The sequence below is a fragment of the Plecotus auritus genome (genome assembly GCF_963455305.1).
Source record: "Plecotus auritus genome assembly, chromosome: 11".
Lineage (NCBI taxonomy): Eukaryota > Metazoa > Chordata > Mammalia > Chiroptera > Vespertilionidae > Plecotus > Plecotus auritus.
Window position 1 is genome coordinate 56,478,906 of NC_137777.1, and position 26,562 is coordinate 56,505,467.

At 47.2% G+C, this 26,562-nt stretch overlaps 1 protein-coding gene across 1 annotated transcript in view; it reads left to right on the top strand.

The window, feature by feature from the left end:
* The first annotated feature begins 1,120 nt into the window (after positions 1-1,120).
* Positions 1,121-26,562, top strand: part of RIPK2 (receptor interacting serine/threonine kinase 2) — a 35,616-nt gene continuing 10,174 nt past the window's right edge. Inside the window, 6 exon segments of the mRNA XM_080647111.1 lie at positions 1,121-1,521; positions 5,835-5,988; positions 8,461-8,616; positions 19,731-19,888; positions 20,824-20,873; positions 23,318-23,479. Coding sequence (XP_080503237.1) covers positions 1,349-1,521; positions 5,835-5,988; positions 8,461-8,616; positions 19,731-19,888; positions 20,824-20,873; positions 23,318-23,479 — 853 coding nt within the window. The 5' untranslated portion in view covers positions 1,121-1,348.

The window sequence follows — 26,562 nt, forward strand, 5'->3', positions numbered from 1 at the left end:
ATGAAGGAGTGAATAAAGGATTGAAGGAGTGAATGAAGGTGTGAAGGAGTGAATGAAGTAGTGAAGGAGTGAATGAAGGAGTGAAGGAGTGAATGAAGGAGTGAAGGAGTGAATGAAGGAGTGAATGAAGGAGTGAATAAAGGATTGAAGGAGTGAATGAAGGAGTGAAGGAGTGAATGAAGTAGTGAAGGAGTGAATGAAGGAGTGAAGGAGTGAATGAAGGAGGGAGTGAAGGAGGGAGTGAAGGAGTGAATGAAGAATGAAGGAGTGAATGAAGGAGTGAATGAAGGAGTGAAGGAGTGAATAAAGGATTGAAGGAGTGAATGAAGGAGTGAAGGAGTGAATGAAGGAGTGAATGAAGGAGTGAAGGAGTGAGTGAAGGAGTGAAGGAGTGAATGAAGGAGGGAGTGAAGGAGTGAATGAAGAATGAAGGAGTGAATGAAGGAGTGAAGGAGTGAATGAAGGAGTGCATGAAGGAGTGCATGAAGGAGTGCAGCCGGGCTGACTGAGGCACCCCCGCCAGGCACCCCGGGATGGACACGGGCGCCCCTGAAACTCGGGCTGGAGGCCGCGCTGCCCGCATCTCCGTCACACGAGCGGCCGAGGCCGCCCTGCTGTGCTCCGCAGTGCGTCGCTGAGGCGGGTGGCCCGGGGGCGACGGGTCCGCAGTTCACGGGCTCAGGAGTGCGTGAGCCCGCCGCCCTCTCTCCACCCCTCCCCCCACAGCAGACCCAGCGGAGGCCACACCTGGGCTCGCGCTCCCTCAGGTGCGAGGCCGCGTCAGCGCCCGAGCCTCCCGCGCGGCTCGTCAGGCAGCGGAGCGGAGTGGAGGGGACAGCGCGGTTCCACCGGGCAGGGGTCGAATGGCGCCCGGCTCCTCCACGGCCCGCAGGGTCGCCCCGCCAGCCAGCGGGTGAGAAGCGCGAGAGGCGCGGAGGAGTGGCGCCGGGAGCAGCCAGGCGCGTGGGGGCGGGGCCGGCGAGGAGCCGGGGCGGGTGGGCGGGGCTGAGGAGGAGCCAGTGTGAGAGGCGGGGGCCTGCGAGGGGCCGAGGGCGGGACTAGGGAGGAGCCGGTGGCGGGTGGGCGGGGGGTGGGGAGGAGCCAGCGGAGGGGCGGGGCCGGGGGGCGGGACGGGGAGGAGGCGCCTCACCGCTGCGGCCGCTGGGCCACCAGTCTCAGCCCGGGCTGCAGTCGGTACGACTCCGGGAAAGCGGCGGCGGGCAGCCGCGCGGGCATGGGCGACCTGGCGACCTAGTGCCCACCTGCAGCAGGAGGTCTGGCCGCCCGCGGGGCGGGGGCGGAGCCGGAGCCGGGCGTGGGCAGCGGGAACGGCTGCGCGGCCGGAGCCATGAGCGCCGAGCCCATCTGCAGCGCGCTGCCCGCCGTGCCCTCCCACAAGCTCGCCGACCTGCGCTTCCTTAGCCGCGGCGCGTCCGGCACCGTGTCGTCCGCGCGCCACGCCGACTGGCGCGTGCAGGTGGCCGTGAAGCACCTGCACATCCACACGCCGCTGCTCGACAGGTAGGCGCCCCGCCGTCCCCTCGCCCCCTTGCCCCCTCGCTCCCTCGCTCCCTCATGACCGCGGCTGCGCGGGCGCCGGGCTCCGCGTCTGGTCCGGCTCGCGCTCTAGGCTGCGCTGCCCCCGGCGGAGCGCCGTGGGTGGCCCGGGTCGGGACGTCTGGGCTGGGCCCGCTGTGGCCGAAAGCGGCGCGGTCGCCCGCTAGACGGCAGCCGGCTGTTCTCGCGGGAGAGCCCGCCCCGGGAAGGACTGTGTTCCTGCCGACGGCGGCCTCAATCCGCGCTACCACAGGGCCGGAAACGCGGGCCGCCTGGCACGTCCCGCCCGCGACGCAGTGCGACGCGCGTGAGGTTCTGGAGAAGCGGGAGTTCGTTTCTGTTGCCAGGGAGCGCCGCAACCGCACGCACCGCCGTGACCCCGCAGTGCTCAGGGTCCAGACACTGCCGAGCTCGCGGCCCTGAACCCGCGTCCCTGCCGGGCGGCCGGTTTCCGACTGCCCTGGCGTCAGGCCCGCACGGCCCAGATCGCACGGGAGGCCTGCGACACCCCTGAGGCGGTTCCCTGCCGGCTCACACGCGGATCCCGGCCTCGTCAACACTGGGTGCGGCCTGTTTTCGCCGGGCCTTGAATGCTGAGCACGTTCAGGGCGAGTGTGCAGGTAACTCGGCGACCTGCGCAGGCAGGCGGAGCGGCCGATGTGCTGTGGAATGGACTCTACACATGCGTGGGGTCCAGCGCCGAGGGTCCTGTTAGTTAGAGTCATTCTAAAGCGAACGGAGCCTCCCGTGGTGGGTCGTAATTAAAGTTTTGTGCCACGTGGGGCCAAGGAATGAAGAGGAAGTTCCCTTTCCTTACTCATTAACACTTTCCATAATCTAAAATCCTCCACTACGTGGGCAGGAAACTAACTGTTGTCAAAGCAGCCATGCGCCCGGTGAGACCCGGCATCAGGAGCTTCTCCCACTGGCTTCCGGGATGCGAACAGCCGCAGGGGCTGCACTGCCTGAGCACCGGCTGCTCCGCACGGATCAAGTGGGAATAGTCAAGACAGGGACTTGCGGTTTCTGGCCTGGATGATGTCTGCATGTGCTTTGGGGTCACTTGAAAGAAAAGCTAGTTTACGTTTAGGGATTGGTCAGCCCTCCACACCCGATTTCTCCCGGAGAGGGCCTTCCCCAACTCCCAGCTCCTTGTGAGTAGATGGGACTGGTTGGTTGGTCAAACACCCTGTAGACGCCATAATTGTTTTTTGGCTGGTAATTTTGGTGATATGTCTACAGAAGCTGTATTTCACAGTTCTATGTTTAAAAATATAAAAACCTATTTTAAATTGTTTTGGCTTTTTCTGTTTTCCCACTCACTCAAAATTCCCAAAACCTGATCTTAAGAACCCTCTTCTTCTCTGATCACACACGGAATGGAAAGAACACAGGCTTTAGAGTCCCACCAGGGCGATTCAAATCCGACTCCACGCTGCCCCTTGCTCTTGGTGTAACCTCTAGAAAAGTAAGAATGGACCGCAGCCTCAGAGCCCTGCGTACAGTGGGGTAGTGAACCCACTTTAGAGTGATGTGCTGTGATAGTGCCTCCGAAGTGGCTGGCACACAGTAGGTCAGAGTAGAGGGAAGAGTACCTCATACCCATCCTGGGAGGAGGGCTGTGCCACCCAGACTCCCACGTACTCCGTCTGTACTCGTCTGTCTATGGTCCTTTCTCAGAGTGTCCAGTAGTCTCAGGTGGCTCACGTCTCCCTGCCTGCGTGCTGCCCAGTAACTGTTTTGTTGCGAATACAGAACTGTTTTAACTTAGGGAATGTAGGGTTACTTAAAACTGGTCTCACAAACTGATTTAATTGGTTGCTTCACGGTTGGGATATAAAGTGGCTGAAGAAAAGGGTGTGCCCTTTTCCAAGTCTTCAATTTTAAACATGTAAATATATATATATACACATACATATATAATTTATTCAAAACATAAATGACTAAGATTTTTTTGGCTTATTTTTCTCTGTTTATTTTTAAAGCAGGCCTCATTATCTGGTCTGGAATGTCTGCTGCTTTTCTTATTGCAACAGCCATTATGGCAGAGCTTGGTGGCAGACTCATCACCATCACTTACCTAGTGGCTTCTTCTTGCCATGGTTCTCTTCTGTTAGTGCTGCTACCAACCCATTCTTCCCGGGTGAAAACTGATGGCGTCTTCAATTCCCTTTCCTTCCTTCCTTCCTTCCTTCTTTCCTTCCTTCCTTCCTTCCTTCCTTCCTTCCTTCCTTCCTTTCTTTTCTCTCTCTCTCCCTCTCTCTCTCTCTCTCCTCCCCCCCTTCACCACAACAGCCTGGACATCCTAGTCAGCTGGTGTTTTTCTTTCCATTTCCACTGTGGCCTTTACAGTTTCAGACTTCCATTGCTTCACATCTTAACTAGTATCATAGCTAACGCCTGACTCAAGCTCTACCTCTTTCCGCTGATCCTACATCCTGCTGCCAAGTGAATCCTAAAAGTTTGTTCTGCTTATGTCATTTCTCTGCTTAAAAACCTGCAGTCCCAACTCAGAGACTAGCAAATAAAGTGTCAGCGCCCTCCTCCGGCTTTAGGACTCTGAGACATGGCCCTGCCGCCCTGGTCACCTCCACCCTTTCCACCACTGCTGTGCGGCCTGATTCACAGGAAACTGAGCCCTCACTCCAACTTCCTTGAATACACTTGGTGCTTGTCTATTAAACCTCTACTAAGTGCCAGCCCTGGGGATGCACAGATGAAAAGGCAAGGTCCCTCTCATCTTGGAGGCCACATGGGTCTTAGATGTCCTTTCTCCAAAGGTTGAGATTCTGTCCATTCATAAAATGTAGTTGAAAGCCACCTTCCTGAAGACAGATGACTCCCGAGCCCAGTGTTTCCTGTCTTCCCCTGGGTTCCCACAGTCCTTTATTGATTCATTTAGTTATGTGTGTGTTTGTGTATGTGTGGCACTAATTACATTCTGCCTTATATTTTAAGTTTTAACTTTTTTAATTCTTATTTTTAATTTTATTAATGAATAATTGCCTTATATTTTGTGTTTATTTTTCTTTTTAAATTTCCTTCCTTATTTTTAATTTTATTAATGAATAATTGGCAAATATAATTGATATAATTGTATACAATCATGTGCTACTTAATGACAGGGATACAGTAGAAGAAATGCATCCTTAGACGATTCTGTTGTCGTACGAACATCGCGCCTGCTGCTCCCCTGGGCTGCGTGGCAGAGCCCATTGCTCCTGGGCTATAAGCTGTGTAGCGTGTCACTGTATAAAACAGCACATGGTTAAACCTCAGGATGGCTGCAGTGTCACGAAGCCATAGGGATTCTTCAGCTCCGTTATGATCTACAGGACCACCATCCTGTGTGGCCATGGACTGCCTGTATGACTGGTTTTTAAAGTATACTACATAATGATTTGACACACATATATTGTGGAAAGGTTACCAAATCACATAATTAACACATCCAAAGGCATATGTTGGCCAACAGGTATTTGAAAAGGTGTTCAACATCACTTACCACCAGGAAAATGCAAATCAAAACCATAATGAGTATTTATTTTTCTTTAAAAAGATTTCTGGGCAGCTTGAGAGCACAGACTATGTTCTTTCATCTTTATATTCTCCATAATGCTGGCACTTTTTATTCTTAATTAAGGTTCCATATTTATTTGTTTTATGTAAGAATAAGCAAATGGACCTGGACCCTGAGGCCCCCAGGCATCTGTTAGAAGCACTCACCTGTTCTCAGTGTTCTCTTTCTGGGTCCTAGAGGATAATTCCTAAGTAGCATTGACCCTCATGCAACTAGTACCTAGTTATTTAAATCTACAACTCAAGATGTCTTAATAGTCAGGATATTTGGGGAAATTTTACATGGTATGCAACTATAAATTTAATATAATCGAATCAAATCTGATCATCTTAATACAACATAAATGTAATAGTTTAATTATTTCACACACCAATCGTTCTAATACTATAGACTTTGTAAACTTACCCATAGTGTTCTTTCCTTTTCCTAGGAAAGTATCATTATGATAGCCTACGCGTAGCACTTTTTCCTGTCAGTGGCTTATAGACGTTATTTTGGTCTGTAAACAAACCTGTAGACTATACAGGGTAGGTGTTTTCCCTACTTTAAATATGATGAAACTAAAGGACCGAGAGTTGCATAATTTACAAGAAGTCAAAAGCTAATTACTGAAAAAGTCCAGGCTAACTTAATATCATGGGCATGATAATTGTGTATTTTCCATTACTTTAAGATAATTTTGCTTTTTTTTCTTTAGTGAAAGAAATGATGTCTTAAGAGAAGCTGAAATTTTACACAAAGCTAGATTTAGTTACATCCTTCCAATTTTGGGAATTTGCAATGAGCCTGAATTTTTGGGAATAGTTACTGAATACATGCCAAATGGATCATTAAATGAACTCCTACATAGGGTAAGTATTATACATTTTCAGTGGCTGTAATTCTGTTAACAAAGCTATAAAGTGTTTAGTTATTTGGGGATCAATATAGATGAATCAAAATAAGAATAATGAAAAACAACGCGGTGCTAAAGTTTCACCATCTATGGCTTCTTTTGTGTTGTTAAAAGTAATGTGAAGTCAGGCCTTGTATGCTAAGGAGTCAAGGTTCTTTTGCTTAGGTTACTGAGTTCTACACTGAATTCCAGTGTCCACGTGTATAATCAGGTGGGCATAAGAGAGAGAAAAGGTAAAGGGCACACTGCATGGTCCACTGTCAGGCCGGGTTTTATCTTATGTTAAAGACAACTTAGGATTCAAACTAAATGTCAATAGTACCAGTTCATAAAATTCTCAGTTACTAGGCCAAATAAATCTATCTCTGAGTACCGAATGCATTGGCTTTTCCATGACTGACAATGGTGTGAGCCATTTACTTTTTTTCTCAAGGTACCAGTTTCTCTGGCTTTGATTGTGAATCCCATCAGTAAACAAATTTGGGGATCCTCATTCTCAAAATATGTGTATGCATCTATGGTTGTTTGCTTGAGTTGATGTGATCTCCAACCTGCAGTTTCTTTTAATAAATCTTTTTAAAACGCTCAGTCCAGCCCTGGCTGGTTTGACTCAGTGGATAGAGCGTCAACCTGCACACTGAAGGGTTCTGGTTCGATTCTAGTCAGGGCACACGCCCGAGTTGTGTGCTCAGTCCCCAGTAGGGGGCATGCAGGAGGCAGCTGACCAATGATTCTCTCATCATTGATGTTTCTATCTCTTCCCTCTTCCTTCGTCTCTGAAATCAATAAAAATATATTAAAAACCAACAACACTCAGTCTATTTAGCGAGGTTGGTTTAGTTAAAACTTGGTAATATAAAGTGTAAAATCCTAAATGCCTATCCATCAGTGTTCTGATGGGAAAAAGGGGGCTGCTGGCAGCACAGCCTCTGGGGGAGGGACTTCCTCTTTGCCTGGGACACATCACGTTCTATGTATGGTGTGAGCATCTAAAGCAGGATGGGGTCAGTGTGTGAGGTGTGTGTAACCACCACCGCAGCCAAGATGCAAGTATTAATCCAGCACAACTTCTTTTTGAGAAAGAAGTAGGAATTCTAATGTTTACTTCCCACACCCAGCACCCAGTAGATGTTCTGGCAGCCAGGTCTGAGCCTCTAGAATTCTAGAGCCTCCACAGGGGACTGCTAACTCCTGGAAGGAGCCATGACCAGAAGTTCCCATTTCACACATGTGCAGAGAGGACTTCTCCCCCCTGTCACCTACATAATTTCCAGAAAGTTACCTTTGTATGGAGGAAAAGATTCAGCCACTTAGTGGACGGGGCTCTGTATATACCAGGGGAACTAATGTTCGACGTGCGTATTTGTGTTTTTTTGGTTTCCTGTGTTGCGTCATTAGGTGGGATTGTCTTGACGCGCCCTCCCCCACCCTCATGGAAGATTGCTGAAATAAGTCAAAATACAATGTCAGCACAAAGTATTTCGCCCACTTTCATGCCAGGTGATCACTGAACTATAAGCTGATCCATTTGCAGAAAAAAAATCTCAAGAACAGTTTGGAGCTTTCATAGAAGCATACTGCTTCCTGTCATGTAGAAAAATATGCCCAGTGGCATGGTGCCTGATGATTCACTGGAGAATCTTCCCCAAATATCTGACTTTTCTGAGTATACTCATTTTCCTAAGGTTCTGCATTAAAATTTTATGTTCAGAATTTTTTAATCAAAGTTCGAATGGATATCACTTGTAAGTACCAAGAAATATAAAACATTGCTTTAAATGTCTGTATTATATATGCTTTATAAATAAAGATGAACTTTGCCTCCTTCATAAAAACAAAATTCAAGGCTAATTTTTCAAGTTGAAATGCAAATAAATTAATTATATTAGTAAAAGTGTGAAATATTAATGCTTAGTCAATAAATATAATATGGTCATACTTTTTAATAGATATAATGATTAATTTTATATTAATCAGAAAATTAAAACATTAATTTGAATAAATGGTTTGGTATGTACTAGAAACAAATTATGTGTGTGTGTGCGCACGTGTGCGCACAGGCTACTTGATATAAGCCATAAAATGGGGAGGTGGGTGTGGGTATGTGTGTACGTGTATGAGTGTTACATAGATTAAAAAGGAATTGAAACTGTCAACTGAAAAAAGAAGAACCAATATCATGTAGTGACATTACCAATATAGACTAAAAGGGAATAAGTATCAGTACTATAAAGTTATTTTCTCTAAAAAGTAAAGGAAATAGGATACAGTGATGTTGATGTCAAATTTGTTACTATGTAAAATAAATGAGCATATGTTTTGACCTTAGTTTATGCTATATTTCTCATGGAATATTTAATTTCCTAAGTGTGAATGTATGGAAATTTGTCCACTGACTTTGGTTTTGTGTCTTCTTGCATATATGAAGAAAACAGAATATCCGGAAGTCGCCTGGCCACTGAGATTCCGCATCCTGCATGAAATCGCCCTGGGCGTGAACTACCTGCATAATATGAACCCTCCTCTTCTGCATCATGACCTGAAGACTCAGAATATCTTATTGGATAATGAATTTCATGTTAAGGTCATTACTTTTTTTTAAAAGTTAAGGGCATTCTTGTGATTAGTAGCTCTGAAAAGACTTCAGTAATTTTTTCACCTGGCCAGATGAATCTCTCTCCCTTTTCCATGGCCCTATTTCACTACAGAGATAGACCCATTACAGCACACAATACAAAATGGTTACATTCTTGATTGAAATTGTGGAGCACACCTTTTTTAACTTTCATTTTGAATTTGTTATAGATTCATACCAAGTTTCCAAGATAATACAGAGAGGTCCCATGTGACCTTTACTCATTTTCTGCCAATGGTTGCATCACACATAATGACAGTACAATTTCAAGATCAAGAATTTGGCATTGGTACGATGGACATATGTAGTTCTGTGTCACTTGATCACCTGTGCTCAGTGCCCCACACCACAGAGAGCGCTCATGCTGCTCCTTCCAGCCACACCCCTCCCTGCCCTGCACCATCTCTGGCCCCTGGAAACCACCCATCTGCTTTCCATCTCTCATTTCGTCATTTGGAGGATGCTTTATAAATAGAATCATATAGTGTGGGATATGTTGCGATTGGCTTTGTTTACTTAGCATAATGCCTTTGAGATCCATCCAAGTTGTTACTTGCATTAGTAATTGTTCTTTGTTTATTGCTGAATAGTATCCCACAGTATGGGAATACCCCCTTGTTTATTCGCCTGTTGAGAGACATTGGTCATTCCAGTCTTTGGCAATTACTAGAAAGTTCCCACGAACAATCCTGTACAACTTCTTGAATGAACATTAATTTTCATTCCTCTAGGATAGATGCCCAACTGCTTGGTCACATGGTAAGAGTATGTTTAGCTTTTTTAAGATCTATTTTATCCAACTACTTTACATCCAGAGTGGCTGCACCATTTTATATTCCACCAGCAATGCGTCCTAAGACCCAGCTTTTCCACATCCTCACCAGCATTTGGTGTTACCACCAGTTTTTATTTTGGCTGTTCTGACAAATGTAATAGCTCATTGTGGTCTTAATTTGCATCTTCTTAATAGCTAATGATGAGCACCCTCTCATGTGCTATGTGTCATCTATGTACCTTTTCAGTGAAATGCTATGTCTGAAGCCATTTTCTAATGGGATTTTTGAGGTTTTCTTTACTGTCAGTTTTGAGAGTTGTATGTGTTTTCTTGATATGAGTTCTTCATCATATATGTAGTTTGCAAATATTCTCTCCTGGTCCATAGATTGTTCTTTTCATTCTTTAAACAGGTTCTTTCACAAAGCAAAATCTTTCATTTTATGAAGTTCAACTTACCATGTTTTTCTTTTAGGGTCATGCTTTCTCTGTCATGACTAAGCGCTCTTCAGTAAGCATAGGTATTGAAGATTTTCTTCTAGGTTATCTTCTAAAAGTTGTATCATTTTATGCTTTTGAGTTAATTTTTTTACTTTGAATTAATTTTGTATAAAGGAAAAGATGTAGGCATCTAAAGGCAGCAGATATAGGGATTTCAGTTACCCTTCTTAATACTAAATGCAGCTCTTTTCTATATAATATTTTGCTACATTTCTTACAATAATATATATGATTGAAGATTATTGTAAATATCAAAAATGTTCAAACAAATAACTAATAAGGAAATTGGAACAACAGAAAAATTAGTACAAAAAATGTAAGAAAATTTAAGTGAAAAATAAACCTTTACTGACAGCACTTCCTCAGCCTTGCTAGAAAGAGACTAGTCGATGACATCAGTTAGGGAACCCTGCTTCAGCCCCTGCAGCCTCACTGCAGCCATCCCTAGCCCCCATGGCAGTTATCCCGTGACAGGAGTCTCAACATCCATCCTGGAATGACTGACATTTTCTTATGTGATCAACCAGAACTCCTCCCCTGCTGCTTCTGCCCGCGGGCTCCAGTTCTGCCTCTGCAGGACAGCCCTGCCCCTATTTGAGGATGGCTATTGCTCTGCCCTCAGACTCCCTGCTACCACCCCTAGCTCTTCAACCAGTTTCCTTCTACCCTGGATTGAATCCCAGGTGCTATCTAGATGAATCTGTGTTTCAATCACTCTTAAATTTTGACCCTCAGAACTGAACAAAAAACTCTCCATTGTAGAATTGAAGGGAAGTGTCCTTTACCCTAGTCCTAAAGACGTTACTTAACAGTTCCTTAATAATTTGTTAGCTTTGGGGGAGCAGCCATATCACCACAGTCAGCTTTCGGGGTCAACAGAAAGCCCTGAGAGGTTCTTTCTTTCATGTATTACCGCTTGAGCCCCATCTCCTTACCATGTGCTCTGCAGAGTACATTCTGGACATCAGAGCTTTGTCTTGTTAAGCCTGAGCGATCACTTTACCCTTGAAGACCTTTCTGAAAGCTGTTTCTGTATTCCACGGGTTGCGGTTTGTTTCCCAGCTTTGTGTCATCCTAAAATGTAATTAGCCAGTTTTTTGTGTGTTGTGTGTGAGTCATGATTAATTTTAACGGTGCAGAGTTCTGATCAGAGCTGCACTACGCGGCGCTAAGAACTCCCTCAGGTCCCTGTCAGTCAGCACTGCTGGGGAATAATCCTCGTTTGTTTGGAGTAACCCTAAAAGCACTGGTATGCACCCATATGTCCCCATTTTGTCCATAAGAATATCATGACTGTTTTCCAGACATCCGCATGGCTCTTCCCGGTCTGCAGCCTCATTTTCAGGTGGCTGTCCCTGGACCCCTGCCAGGTCCCCTTCCCCTCGTGCCTCCATTTCAGCTTCTCCACAGTGGTTTTCACCATCTGACATACATTTTTTATTAATATGTTTACTGGCCAGCTCCCCCAGTTGGCATGTGAGCTCCAGGAAGACATAAATGTAGTCTATTTTGCGAACTGCCATATAGAAGGATTCGGTAAATATCTGTTGAATGACCAAAGGAATGACTTTCAGATCTCTGTACCAGAGAGGCCTGCCAGCTTACGGTCAAGGATGCTGTTATTAAGCACTTTGGAATGTTTTATGATATACAACTTGCTTTCATATTGACTTTGTCAGTAGTAACACTTCGGAAAGAGGAATGGAGTCCGCATTCTTTCCTTCAGTGAGCAGTCCTGTGAGCACTGTGCTTCGGGGACTGTCCACGCGTGGCACAGCAGTAGCCTGAGGTCTGAAATTGACTGCTGGTTTCAGTTTAACTTTTATTTTTCATGAATTCTTGCTGGCTTTTTCATTAATTGCTCATAGAGTATCCCTTTTATAAAATTTTCTAAAATTTTTAAACCAGGGGTTAAGGATAGTCTCCCGCCAGTATGTAGACTTGAGAAATCAATATTTTTCCTTTTTAAAAATCAGAATGACTTTCACTTTTCTCATATGCTATCCCACAAATAACACTGATTGTACTGGGAAGTATTTGCAAATTCTCAAGAACCTGAAGTGTATATAAAATACCTAAGACTTGCATTTTATAACCCTTTCAACCTCCTTGGACTTGGCTTTCTGCATCTCAGTCCAGAGAAAACAGAAGCAAAGTAACAGGCGATCATCTTTCTCTTCTTCATTGATCAGTAGAGCACCCTTGGCCTCTCTTTGATATGAATAGAATGTTTAAATAGTTTGGCTTAATGTATTTTTGTAAATTTTAATTAACTGTAGCACATACAAATAGAACTGTGACTTTTCTAATACTATTCTTATAAATTAGCCACATTCTCTTGTATGTAACTGTGTGTCTTCACTTTTTATTTTATACAAGTCCCTTAAAAGCAAAAAGTCAGCCTGACCAGTGTGGCTCAGTGGCTGAGTGTCAACCCATGAACCATGAAGTCATAGTTCCATTCCCAGTCAGGGCACTTGCCTAGTTGCAGGCTCGATCCCCAGTAGGGGGTGTGCAAGAGGCAGCCAGTAATGATTCTCCTCATTGATGTTTCTATCTCCCTCTCCCTCTCCCTTCCTCTCTGAAATCAATAAAACCATATTTTTTTTAAAAAAAAAGCAAAAATTCACCAGGGAACCTCCAAACCCAATAAAAACTGTAAATAGCAGCCATCTGCAGATCCCTCTGTAGCTCCTGCCAGGTGGCCCCAGGCAGTGGCTGACTTTGCACCTCCCTGGAGGCCCTAGAGCCAGTGCACCCATAGATAGCTTCAGACCACAGCAGATTATAACTCTGCACAGCCACAAGTGACACACTGTGGCCCTGTCCATGCTTAGTGGTTAGAGCATCAGCCCAAGGACCGAAGAGTCACAGGTTTGATTCCCAGTCAAGGACACATACCTGGGTGGCAGATTCGATCCCCAGCCTGGGTCGGGGCACCTGCAGAAGGCAACCAATCAATGTGTCCCTCTCACATCAACATTTCTCTCTCTCTGTCTCTCCCTCCCTCCCTCCCACTCTCTCAAAAAATCAATGGTAAAAATATCCTCGGATGAGGATTAAAAATATATATATACAATAAAAGTAAAAATTCATCATGACTCACAAAAATGTAAGAATTATCGATCTACTTATCTTCTTGGAAGGACCTTTAAATGAAGTGCAAAACATCTGTAAAAGTACTTAATAAAATTAAATGTAAATTTACACCTTTTTACAGATTTTTTAAGTACGATTTCTTACTGGAATGCTAACCAGAAACATAGTATCTAAAAGAAAAATGTTGAAGTATGAGAAGAACCAAGATGGCGGCATAGATAAATGCCTGTACTTGCTGCCTCCCACAACCCATCAAAATTACAACTGAAATACAGAACAACCATCATTCAGAACCACCTAAAAGCTGGCTGAACAGAAGTCCTACAACTAGAGAGGTAAAGAAGAAAGCACACTGAGACTGGTAGGAGGGCAGAGGCATGGAACGGGCTGGTCCGACACCCATGTGTGTGCCATTTCTTTAATCGGGAGGGAGATAATCTCAATGGAGGCCTCCCTTGAGGAGCAAAGGGTCCAAGCCCTACACCAGCCCCCCAGGCCAGGGCTCCAGAGCTGGAAAGAGAAGTCGCTATAACTTTAGGATGTAACAACCAGCGGGGACTGTGGCTGAGGGACACGGAGGCCTTCTCCCAGACAGGTGTTCTTGCAGGGGTCATTGTTCTTGTGCTGGGACCTCCCCTATCACAGGGCTGACTAGCAACCATATGGGAATCTCCAGCCTAGAGCACACTGTTCGCTCTGCCCTTGGGATTTCCTGAGACCCTGTCCTATCCAATTCACAGGCCCACCCAAGCTGTTTGGAGCAGCTTTTCTATATGAATGGCCTGTCCTGGCTTAGGCTTCAGACTTTGCTATATTTTCTTAAGCTGCAGCTGGTGACAGCATACCCCAAAAATCAATAAAAGGCCCAAGACCTGCCACTAGCAGCAGCCTGCCTTGCTGTATAGCTGGGCCTCACCTGGGCACCTCCAAACCCAATACAAACTGCAAATAGCAGCCATCTGCAGATCCCTCTGTAGCTCCTGCCAGGTGGCCCCAGGCAGTGGCTGACTTTGCACCTCCCTGGAGGCCCTAGAGCCAATGCACCCGTAGATAGCTTCAGACCATAGCAGATTACAGCTCTATGCAGCCACAAGTGAGACACTCCAGGGGCAGACTCAGTGAGCACCAAAGCCCCACTAAAGCAAGAGCTGCTCCATAGAGGTGTTTCCTGCACAGCAGCTCTTCCACTGTAGCTGCAGCTGGTCCTCACAGCCAGTTGACCTGGAGGTCAATCCCTCCCAATGATGCCAACAGCAGTCAAGGCTCAACTACAACAAGACTGTGCACACAGCCCACACAGGGTCTGTGTACACAGTCTTGTTGTAGTTGACCCCACACAGGGTCACACCTAGAGTGCCCAGCTCAGGTGACTGGGGAGGCTGAGCCACTGGGCCCTATAGGACACCTACTACATAAGGCTACTCTACCAATTCCAGGAGACATAGCAGCTCTACCTACTACATAGAAACAAACACATGGAAACAGCCAAAACGTGGAGACAAACATGTCACAAATGAAAGAAATGGAAGCAAGCAAATTATTGGATAGAGAGTTCAAAAGCATAGTTACAAGGTTACTCAAGGATCTTCATGAGACTTTCAAGGATCTTAGTGAGAATACCAAAGACATGAAAAAGAGCAGTCAGAAATTAAGCATACACTAACCGAAATAAAGAATAATTTACAGGGATCCAACAGTAGAGTAGAGGATGCTGAGAATCAAATCAATGATTTGTGGAATATGAGGAAGCATAAAACGCCCAATCAGAAGAGCTAAAAAAAAAAATAAGTTTCCAAAAATATGAAGATAGTGTAAGGAGCCTCTGGGACAACTTCAAGCGTACCAACATTCACATTATGGCAGTGCCAGAAGGAGAAGAGAGAAAGCAAGATATTGAAAACCTATTTGAAGAAATAATGACAGAAAACTTCCCCCACCTGGTGAAAGAAATAGACTTACAAGTTCAGGAAGCACAGAGAAGCCAAACCAAGAGGAACCCAAAGAGGACCACACCAAGACACATCATAATTAAAATGCCAAGGGCTAAAGACAAAGAGAGAATCTTAAAAACAGCAAGAGAAAAGCAGTTAGTTACCGACAAGGGAGTACCCATACGATTGTCAGCTGATTTCTTAACAGAAACTATGCAGGCCAGACGGGAGTGGCAAGAAATAGTCAAAGTGATGAATAGCAAGAACCTACAACCAAGATTACGCTACCCAGCAAAGCTATCATGTAGAATTGAAGGTCAGATAAAGAGCTTCACAGACAAGAAAAAGCTAAAGGAATTCATCACCACCAAATCAGTATTATATGAAATGCTGAAGGACACTCTTTAAGAAAAAGAAGAGACAAAAACTATGAACAATAAAATGGCAACAAATACCTATCAACAATTAAATCTAGTAAAAATCAAAATAAACGAATAAGAAATCTAATGCACAAAATAAACTGGTGAATAAAATAGAAACAAAAGCATGGAACGGACTGATGAATCTCAGAAGGAAGTGGGGATGGGGTCAGGAAGAGGTTAACCAAAGATCTTACCTATGGATACAGACTAAGGTGGTGAAGGGGCGGGGTGGGAACTGAGGGGGGGGGGGCATCTGTAATACTCTCAACAATAAATATTTTTTAAAAGAAAACAAAAATGTTTACTGCTAATTAAGCTCAATTGAGACTTTTCCACTTTAAAAAGTATACATTCCATTTGGTTATCTGTTTGTCAGGTGTCCATTAGGGGGTCTTAGATACAAATGAAGCAGTGACAGGCGTCTTTGAAAATAAAGTGTGTGTCTCTCTGCAGTTCTGTCTGTCCTCCCTGGAGCCAGAGCACTCAGAGGGGCTTCCTCACAGCTTGTTTGCCTTGCACAGAGGGACAGTATGTGTGAACGAAGGGAGCTGATCCAGTAGGCTGGTGGGATTGTGGCTGATTGGCATGAGTAGTGTATTTTCACGTTCTCTAATTTGAGAAGAAAACCTTTAGCTTGGAAATGCATGTGGAGATCCTGTGTAGGGGGACGCTGCTGCTCTGCCTGCATTGCTGAGGGGGGTTATAAGGCCCCTTTTCCTTCTACTGGAGTCCCAGCCTACGAGCCTGGCCTTTCGTCTGGGACGCTGTGTGACAGGAAGGGGAGACGCCTGGGCTGTGTGAAAGACAAACTCAGTCAGCAGGAGCGAGGATCCTGGCACGTGTCCAGGCCGGGTGGGAAAGACGAAGAGGAGGCCGTGTGGGACATTCAGGAGCAATGGGAAGCACGCTCAGGCTGTGCTTGCTCCCACCCCACCCAGGCCAACACGGAGACCAGTTGTTTGCAAATGAGGGCTCAGGTATAAATGAGGCTACACCCTAATTTTTTAGCACTTTTCTCTCTGACAAGGATAAACTTGACTGTCCTAGAATGCTTCTTACCCTTCAGATGGCGTCCGGAGTAGTGTTTTGCCTTCAGAGGTGAGGGGAGGAGCAGTTTCAGTGTTGGGGGGGGGGCGGGTTGAGTGGGATGTGCGCTCCCTGGAGCCCTCACACCCAGACCCTTGGCCTGAGCCTGGCTCTGTGATTGGTGTACTGTGTGAACAGAGCAACCTTCAGGGATGGAGTCCTGTGAGGAGCACCTCAGCAATACCTGTTTAGCCCGTTTAGTTCCCTCAGTACAACCCCATGCTACACAGAATTATCACTCACAGGCCACAGACGGGTCATTGAGGCTCAGGGAAATGTTAACACTTGCTCTTGTCCCACCCCTCCCTCTTTGGAGTGGGACCATATTGTATCTCAAATTCATCTACACACTGAACAAAAGATTTCTTCTGTTAAAAATTGTGAAAATACCCGCGTTAAACAACAAGCACAGTGGTGTCCTGGCTGGAGCTGCCCACTGCTCCTGGAAGCTCCGCAGCATCGGGTCTGAAGACCCACAGCAATGCTGCAAGGCCACAGCCTCTCGCCCACTGAACTTGTGTCTGTTCTTATCGTTTGTCTTCCATTTTTAAAAATAAGGTACCTTTTAAATACTTAGTTGTCAGATATATTGTAACATATGCAGGGGATTTACAAACAGCATAAAACTGAAGGACAGGCAGAAGCACAGGCTTGGTCCGTGGCAATTCTTTAGGTGCTCGTTGGCGTGGACATAGTGCTTTATGTGCTAACTAGTGGCCCAGTGCACGAAATTCATGCACATTAAAAGGGGATTAATTAGAGGAAATAATTTAATATTGCTATTTGCCCTTTATAATAGAAGTGTCAGAGATGAAAGAAAATTAGTAAAATGTATATGAAAACCTTCCTCCTGTCAGAGTCTGGAGCACACCATGGGACCCAGAGTCAAGTCCCCACCCACCCACCCACATGTGCCTCAAAATCGCGTGAGACCCAGACCCGACCGCACCCCCCCCTCATTGGGCTGGATCCAGACCTGGCCAGTCCCACCCTTGTCAAGCCCTGCAAGGCAGGGGGCATGCCTTGAGGTCCCCCATCAAGCCCTGCCAGGTGGGGCGGCGGGGGGGGCACGCAGCCTCAGGTCCCCCGGCCCAGCACCGGGAGGGGTCGCATCCTCAGGTCCCCCATCAAGCCCCACCGGCGGGGGGGGGGGGGGGTGCACGCAGCCTCAAGTCCCCTGTCAAGCCCCACTGGGTGGGGGGTGTGGCCTGAGGTCCCCTGTCAAGCCCAGCCAGGCAGGGGGGCGCAGCCTGAGGTCCCACTCAAGCCCCACTGGGCAGGAGGTGCAGTCTGAGGTCCCCCGACCCAGCACTGGGGGTGCACCTTGAAGTCCCCTGTCAAGGCTTGCTGGGTGGGGGGCATAGCCTGAAGTCCCCCAGCCTGATGCCAGGGCAGGGGGCGTGGCCTAAGTCCCTGTCAAGCCCAGCCAGGCAGGGGGGCACAGCCTCAGGTCCCCTGTCAAGCCCCACCGGGCAGAGGGTGCAGTCTGAGGTCCCCCGGCCTGATGCCTGGGTGGGGGGCATGGCCTGAGGTCCCCTGTCAAGCCCTGCTGGGTGGGGTGTGCAGCCTGAGGTCCCCTGTCAAGCCCTGCTGGGTGGGGGACACGGCCTGAGGTCCCCTGTCAAGCCCCACGGGGGCGGGGGAGGGCATAGCTTCAGGTCCCTGCTGATTGCTCATTAAGGCTCTTTATGGTAACTTGGCCTCAGCTGTGGATGCAGCCATCTTTGTGATGGAGTGATGGTCAATTAGCATATTCCCTCTTTATTAGATAGGATGATAATGCTGCCCACAGACATGGTTCATCTGAGAGGAGCATAAATCATAGAATAATGAACTGTACACTATAGGGATTCTGCTTTTCTCAAAATGCAAGGATGCTATTTTTAGAGCGTTACAAATCCTATCTAATAAAAGAGTAATATGCAAATTAACCATCACTCCACTACACTCACAAGCCACGCCCACCAGCCAATCAGGAGCGAGTATGCAAATTAACCCAACCAATATGGCTGCAGCCACGGAGCGAGCAGGAGGCTTGGGTTTCCATGGCAATGGAGGAAGCCAAGCTTTCTGCACACCCTGGCAGGCCCAGGCCTCCACTCAAGGCTACAAAGTTTCAATTATAGAAGATAAATAAATCCCAACAAAAATGGCGTTAGCCACGGAGCTGGAGAGAGCAGGAGGCTTGAGTTGTCCCCAAGGATGGAGGAATACAAGCTCCCGCAGCCCTGGCAGGCCCAGGCCACTGCTTAAGGCTACAATGTTTCAATTATAGAAGATAAATAAACCCCAGATACCAGGGCCTCTGCTTGGGTCACCAGGGGGCGTGGCTGGCCTGCAAACCACCACAGGCCCCTCACCCAGGCCACCCCATGCCCCAAGGGAGCCCCCACCCTGATCTGGCACACCCTTCAGAGCAAACCAGCTAGCTCCCACCCGTGCACCAGCCTCTATCCTATCTAATAAAAGAGTAATATGCAAATTGATCATCACTCCAACACACAGGATGGCTGCCCCCATGTGGACACAAGATAGCCACCACAAGATGGCCAGCAGGGGAGGGCAGTTGGAAGGGACCAGGCCTGCAAGGGAGGGCAGTTAAGGGCAAACAGGCTGGCAGAGGAGCAGTTAGGCATCAATCAGGCTGGCAGGGGAGTGGTTAGGGGTGATCAGGCTGGCAGGCAGAAGCGGTTAGGGGCAATCAGGAAGGCAGGCAGGCGAGAAGTTGGGAGCCAGCAGTCTTGGATTGTGGGAGGGATGTCCGACTGCCCGTTTAGGCCCGATCCCACTGGGATCGGGCCTAAACGGGCAGTCGGACACCCCTTGAGGGGTCCCAGATTGGAGAGGGTGCAGGCTGGGCTGCGGGACACCCCCCGTGCACGAATTTTGTGCACTGGGCCTCTAGTAAGAACATATAAGCCTGAGTGATAACAACTTGAGTGACGCTCCCATGCGATGAGGAGGTTAGCTCTGTGAGCTGCAGGTGGATTTGAAAAGCACATGCTGTGAAGCCGCTTGTCAGAAACGGTGTGTGCACTCACTCAGAATACAGGGAAAACACTCTTTTCTTTTCCAGAGCCTCCCTCTTGAAACCTGTGATACTGTGCTAAACTTCCGTCGGTGTGTTATTGGGCTCGGCACTATGGAATCCAAGAATCTAGTGGAGTCTGTAGAAATAAAATGTTAACATATATAATATTGTTTAAAGAGAACATCTTTAAATTCGATCCCTGACTCTTTTCCCTCACAGATCGCAGATTTTGGTTTATCGAAGTGGCGCATGATGTCGCTGTCACAGTCACGGAATAGTAAGGCTGCCCCAGAAGGAGGGACCATCATCTACATGCCGCCCGAGAACTACGAGCCAGGGCAGAAGGCAAGGGCCAGCGTCAAGCACGACATATACAGGTGCGGCCACTGCTTGCTCAGAGCTCACCGCTCTGAGAGCCAGAGCAAGCAGTCAGCATTCGGAAGCTGCATTTAAAGGGTGATCTTCATTCTGCCCCACATGTGGGGAAATAAAGGAGAGCCCACGGTGACAAGTGTTTCTGAATTTAACGATGCCTTGCTTTAAGCCACATTGAGATCCTTGAAAACATTTGAAGCACATCTATTGTCCTGTCCATTTATAATGTAATGCTCCAGGGTTTTATCACTAAAATGTGACTTTGATGTAGGTGGGGGAGGGGACACTACCCAAGAAGGCAGAACAAAGTCCATACAAAAAGAACAGCCTTTTTTATTGCTCTCTATTTTGTGTGAATAATAAAATCCTATAATTAGGGGGTATAGCTAATCTAAGTATTTAATAATGATTATTAAATGATCCATAAGTTATTTATGCATATAACTTCAAGTTTTTATAACAGTAACTTCCTAATTTTTCAAATTAAGATTAATTCCCTTTCTTTTTTTCTTTTTTTTAAATCCGTACCCAAGGATATTTTTCCATTGATTTTTAGGGAGAGTGGAATAGACGGAGAAATATCGATGTGAGAGAAACACATCAATTGGTTGTCTCCTGCACATGCCCCAACCAGGGCCCAGCCAGGAAGAGCCTGCAACTGAGGTGTGTGCCCTTGACCGGAATCAAACCCGGGATCCTTTGGTCTGCAGGGTGATGCTCTATCCACTGAGCCAAACTGGCCAGGGCAAGATTAATTCCCTTTCAAAACAAACTGAATATTCATCATCTTGGTTGTATATGCTGATTCTTAATACAGCAGCTCACTACCTTGTCCCTTTCAAAAACAGTATCTCCACAGTCAGCTTTTAGATTTGGTGTTACAGTTAACCATGCAGGGCTGCTTTGTAATCTACTATGTACATTTTATATTCAACAGCTATGCAGTCATCATGTGGGAAGTCTTATCCAGAAAACAGCCTTTTGAGGGTGAGTGTGCGCTGACCTCCTCCTCAGTGATGTCCTGCTGGTAGGCCACATGCAGAATCTCTACGGCTCGTCTGCATTAAGTCTGCCCACCGTTCATTCTGTGGAAAACACACTAAAAAAGACAGAACAACTCACCGGGAATCCAGTGTACAGTGAGCAGCTACTAGGTTCAGGGTCAGGAAATTAGATTCTCATTCTTGCTCCAATAGTAATTAGTTCGATCATCAAGCTGTTAAATTTCTTGAGCCTTTAGTTTGTTCTCTGTAAAATGAAAATTTGTAATTCCTATTCCTAAGATTCATTCCAGCTATAAAACTGTTCATATGAAAAATTAATTAGTGCTCCCATATAAAGACCAGGAAACACTAAAGAATAATTCTTTCTGAAAAGATTATTTCTTAATATTTTTTTTGTTAACCTTTATGGGAGGATATCTTTTTCATTGCTTTTTCAGAGAGAGGAAAGGAAGGAGGGGGGAGGGAGGTAGAGAGACAGAAACATCGATGTGAGAGAGACTCATCGAATGGTTGCCTCCCACATGAGCCACGATTGGCAACAGGGAGCAAACCCACAACCCAGGCACGTGCCTTTGACCTGGAATCAAACCTGTGACCCTGCCTAGCTGGCGTGGTTCAGTGGTTGAGCTATGACCCAGGAGGTCACGGTTCAGTTCCTCGTCAGAGTACATGCTGGGGTTGTGGGCTCGATCCTCAGTATGGAGTGTGCAGGAGGCAGCCAATCAGTGATTTTTCTTATCATTGAAGTTTCCATCTCTCTCTCTCTTTCTCTCCCTTCCTCTCTGAAATAAATGAAAATATATATATTTTTTAAAACCCGCGACCCCATGGAGAAATAGCTGATGCTCTAACCACTGAGCTGCTGGCTGGGACCATTTCTTATTTTGAAGTTTATATAAGTCACTTGCTGTGCAGCAGACAACCTCAGGGTCTCACCAGCTTACAAAACAAAACAGTATTTCTCAGTTACATTGGATGTTAGTTGCTGTAGCCCAAGCATTTCAAACTCAAAGGCTAACATGGGCCAAATGAACAAGGTTTACGTGTATGTGGGCCGCAAAAAAAACAAAAGCTTTAATTTTCATAAAAATGTAGGTTTATTTCAATGGAGACATGCTGAATACAAAGGGCTAAAATAAATGAGTCATCATTAACATAAAATTATAGAATATTTTAATAAAAATTAATATTTTTTCTTGAACATTAACTTACCAGACACTGAATAACTGTACAAATTAATAAGCATAACCCAAATAAACCTATTCTCCAAAAGCAAAATATTTCCTGTTGTGCACACCAAACAAGTCAGTCCAAGACCAATGATGTGGCAATCAGCTGCTAAAATATTTGCTGCTGGTATTAGTAGAGAGAAATGGTGCACCTACTAGTAAGGCGCATAAGGGAAATGAATGCAACACCATTATAGTAATCAGTCATTAGCGAACGTTGTAGTTCATTATTAATAACTAGAGGCCCAGTGCACAAAATTCGTGCACGGTGGGGGGTAGGGGGGTGTCCCTCAGCCCAGCCTGCGCCCTCTCGCAATCCGGGACCCCACAGGTAGGGTCCCTAGGCCTCGCTGGCGATCAGGGCCTATCGGGGCTTTCCTTCCCCAGCTGCCAGCAGCTGGCCCCACCTCTGCCGCTGCCACTGCTTGCCATCTGTGCGGCACTGCCCGCCACCCCCCCCCCCACCCCCGCTCCCACCACTGGTTGCCTCCCTCTGCGGGCAGCAGGCGTGGGGTATGATCACTTGGCTGGCCTGGGCCTCCCTCTGCAGGGCGATCGCGGAGCCCTCCTCCCCCACCCCTCCTGATCGATTGCCCCACTGGCCAGTGGCCTGGGCCTCCCTCTGCAGGGCGATGGTGGGGGCCCCCAACCAATCGCATTGTACCCGCCTCGACTGGCCTGGCGCCAGTGCATGTCAGTGTGGTGGTCCGGAAGGTAGACCAGATGGTCATTCTGCTGTTCAATCATTCGGTTGATTTGCATATTATACTTTTATTATTATAGATTATGTATAACAGGATATTGTAAAAATTAAGTTATTAAAACGTTTCTTGCATACCATTATATTGGCTGGGCTGCAAAAATATTCGTTGTGGGCCGCATGTGGCCCACAGGCTGTGAATTTGACATGCTTGCTGTAGCCCTTCCTGGGTCTAATAAGTTCAGCTCAGCTCAGCGCTGCTCACAGCCTACTGCCCAGATCAGTCCCACGCCCAGCGCAGTGCAGCAATGCTTCACACTCCGCCGAGGAGCCAGGCAAGCCCGCGATGGCTGGGATGCACCTGTTTCTTTAGCAGAAAGGGCGTGAATTAGTCCTAAGACTTTAAGGGTCCCTCATTTTCACTTGGTGGGTTTTAGAATGCATTTAGCATATTGGATCATAAAAATTCTCATGAATGGCGTATATTTGTTTCGATAGACGTCACCAACCCTTTACAAATTATGTACAGTGTGTCACAAGGACACCGACCCGACACCAGCGAAGAGAGCCTGCCCCCTGGGACTCCCCATCGAGCACGGATGGTCTCGCTCATCGAAGGCGGATGGGCACAGAACCCGGATGAACGGCCATCCTTCCTCAGTGAGTCACCCCTGACCTGGACCCTGAGTTACAAGCAGTTCAGATACTGTGAATAAATATTCCTTAAAAAGTTTCACAAGTGAGATAGCCAACTCAAAGTTACTGTTTTTATTTTCTCCCCTCTTGTTAGTCACGGCATTTATACAAGGGTCACTGCTGCTAGAGCGGAACTGAGACTCCTAATAGAAAAGAACTCTGAAAGGGACAATCATCCATTCCTGAAGCCTCAGGTCCTTCCTGAGCGCCTGCCTGGTGCACGCGCTGAGGTGGTGCTTGGGGAACAGAGTAGTGACCGTGACTAAGTAGCTCAGTCCCGGAAGCACATCCTGGCTGAAAGCAGAGAAAAAAACAAACAAATAAATAACCAAGCCAGACATTGTTCAAGTCCTGCAAGGCAGTGAGCAGGTGGCAGGAGGTGAGGGAGGGGAACGAGAGCCTCTTACTTAGAAGTGAAATTCGAAGCTTGAAAAGGAGGCAGCCCTCTTAACGCTGAAGACAGCGTGTTCCAGGCAGAGAACACAGCCAGGCTGAGCGGCTGGAGAGGAAGTCCACGTCCTGGAGGAAAAGGGAAGGGCGTCACATGGGATGCGCGTGGAGAAGGGAGGAGTGGCTGCCGCTGTCATGAAGGATTGACTGTTCCCAGGAAGTGGGGAGCCATGGAGGGGTGTCTCATGGACAGCTGATCCACTGTGAGTTTAGAAGTCACTTCTGCTGCTGTGTGGCCTGAGGCAGAGACCAGCCAGGAGACTTTCCCAGCCAGTGCTGGTCCTGCAGACAGGAAATGAGGCCAGTTGAGATCTGCCCGGGAGGCAGAGCGGACCTCAGGCAGTGCAGGCACAGGAGAAGGCCTGACTGACCCCTGCATGACCTCGGGGCAGAGCTCTAGGGTGAGACCCAGGCAAGATCCATGGAAGAACTGAGACTTGGCCTTCCCAGAAATTGAAAATTTTTACATTTCAAAGATTTATAAAAAATAAAGGGACAGCCACACACTTGGCATATTCATTCCAAATAAGCAATGAAATATATTTGCCATTCAAAACTTCTGTCCAGTGCTCATCAGCATTGTAGTAAAAGCCGGAAGCTGCTAAGATAACGGGCTCACAGTGTCTCTTACCTCCCACAGCTGTGGGAGGGCACGCACCTCCCTTGTCCCCAGTGCCCTTCGAAGCAGTTACTTCTTCCCATTCCCTGAAAGCCTGGCTCTCCTGCCGATCATGCGCCAGCAGCACCCACTTCTCCACGCACCTCCTGGGTTTCCCGTTGCTCCTGACGACTGGGTGATGGCTAACTGACTCCCGCACCCCCATGGGTCAGTGCTCTGGCCCCCAGAGGAGCCCGCGAGCATCTCTGGCCTTCTGTGTGCTGTTCCTCTCTGCCTGTGAACTGTCTGCCTGTCCCCAGGCTCCGCCTCACGCAGGTCCCTCTCAAGGCAGTAAGCCTGCAGTCCTAAGGCTCCCTCATTCTCCGATCATTGTCCTTTGTTGCCCGATAGCCGCTGTCTTAAAAACCACTCTTTTGCATGGCCGGTGTGTCTCAGTGGTTGAGCATCAACCCATGAACCAAGAAGTCATGGTTCGATTCCCAGTTGGGGCACATGTCCAGGTTGTGGGCTCGATCCCTGGTAGGGGGCGTGCAGGAGGCAGCCGATCAGTGATTCTCTCTCATCATTGGTGTTTCTATCTCTCTCTCCCTTTCCCTTCCTCTCTGAAATCAATAAAAATATATTTTTTAAAAACCCACTCTTTCATATATTTTGTCTGGCCTTTTTGGTTTTTTCAGGGAGGAGGGTAAATCGGTCCCTGTTCCATCTTGGCCAAGTGGAAGTCCCTGGTTTCTCTTTATTTTATTTTATTGTTTTTAATCGTTATTGAGGATATTTTTCATTTTTAGAGAGAGTGGAAGAGAGAAAGACAGAAATATCGATGTGAGAGAAACACATCGATTGATTGCCTCCTGCACGCACCCGACCAGGGCCCAGACCAGAGAGGAGCCTGCAACCGAGGTCCGTGCCTTTAACCAGGATCAAACCCGGGACCCTTCGGTGCGCAGGCTGATGCTCTATCCACGGAGCCAAATCAGCCAGGGCCCTGGTTTCTCTTAATCAATGGCCCAAACTGGGCGCTAAAACTGCTTCTGAAAGATCTGAACTTTCCCACTGAGGCACCCACTGTCTTGAGGGGCGGGGCTCCAGGGGTTGCTCCCCGAGACTCGGGTTCTCAGAACCAACACTGTTTTCAAAATAATAAATACAGGACACGCTTCCCTTTTTACTCATCCTTCAAGAGTGGATTTTGCAGAAGCTAAACAAGGTGTGATGGTATCATTGCTCTAACAGATAACACAATGTGTTCTCATATACTCTTGTTTTAAGCTTTTCTGTTTTAATTTCTCATATACTAAATATCAGGAGACATGGCCACATGTGCAAAAGCTCTTGGGATGCTGGGTAATTTTGAAGAGTCCCGAACCCTAAACGCTCGGGAGTTGCTATCTTAGATGATCATCCTGATGTCTTCTCCTCTGGTGGTTTCAAGACACAAGAGAATACATCTCCTCCTTCATCATTTCTCTTCCTCCCCTCAACTTCTGTCAGAGAGCCTCAGCCCCCATCCAGGTCCTCGTCTCCTTGCTCCATACTCTGCCGGGTGCCGCAGGCCCGCCATGGCCCTGTCCACCACCTCCGTGTGAGTGACACTTCCTGTGTGGCCCTGTCCACCACCTCTGTGTGGCGCTCAGTTTTCTGTCGGGAGCGCTGGCCTCTCCCTCAAGCAGCAGGTTCATTTCCTCTGAGTGATGATGGTAATTCTGAGTGTCCCCACGAGTGGGCCACTGGGAACATTGCTGCTGTGACTTCTCACCTGCCGATCTGTGTGAATGTGTTTCCATTGCTCTCAGTAACTACCTATGAGTGAAATTGCTCAGTTTATGATAAATTTGTCTGCCATTTTTTAAAAGCTGCCAAACTGTTTTCCACAGTGGCTGCATCATTTGCGTTCCCATCAGCAGGCATGAGGTTGTGTCTGCATTGCTGTCAACACTTGCTGCTGTCTGCACTTTAATTGCAGTTCTTTTCGTGGGTA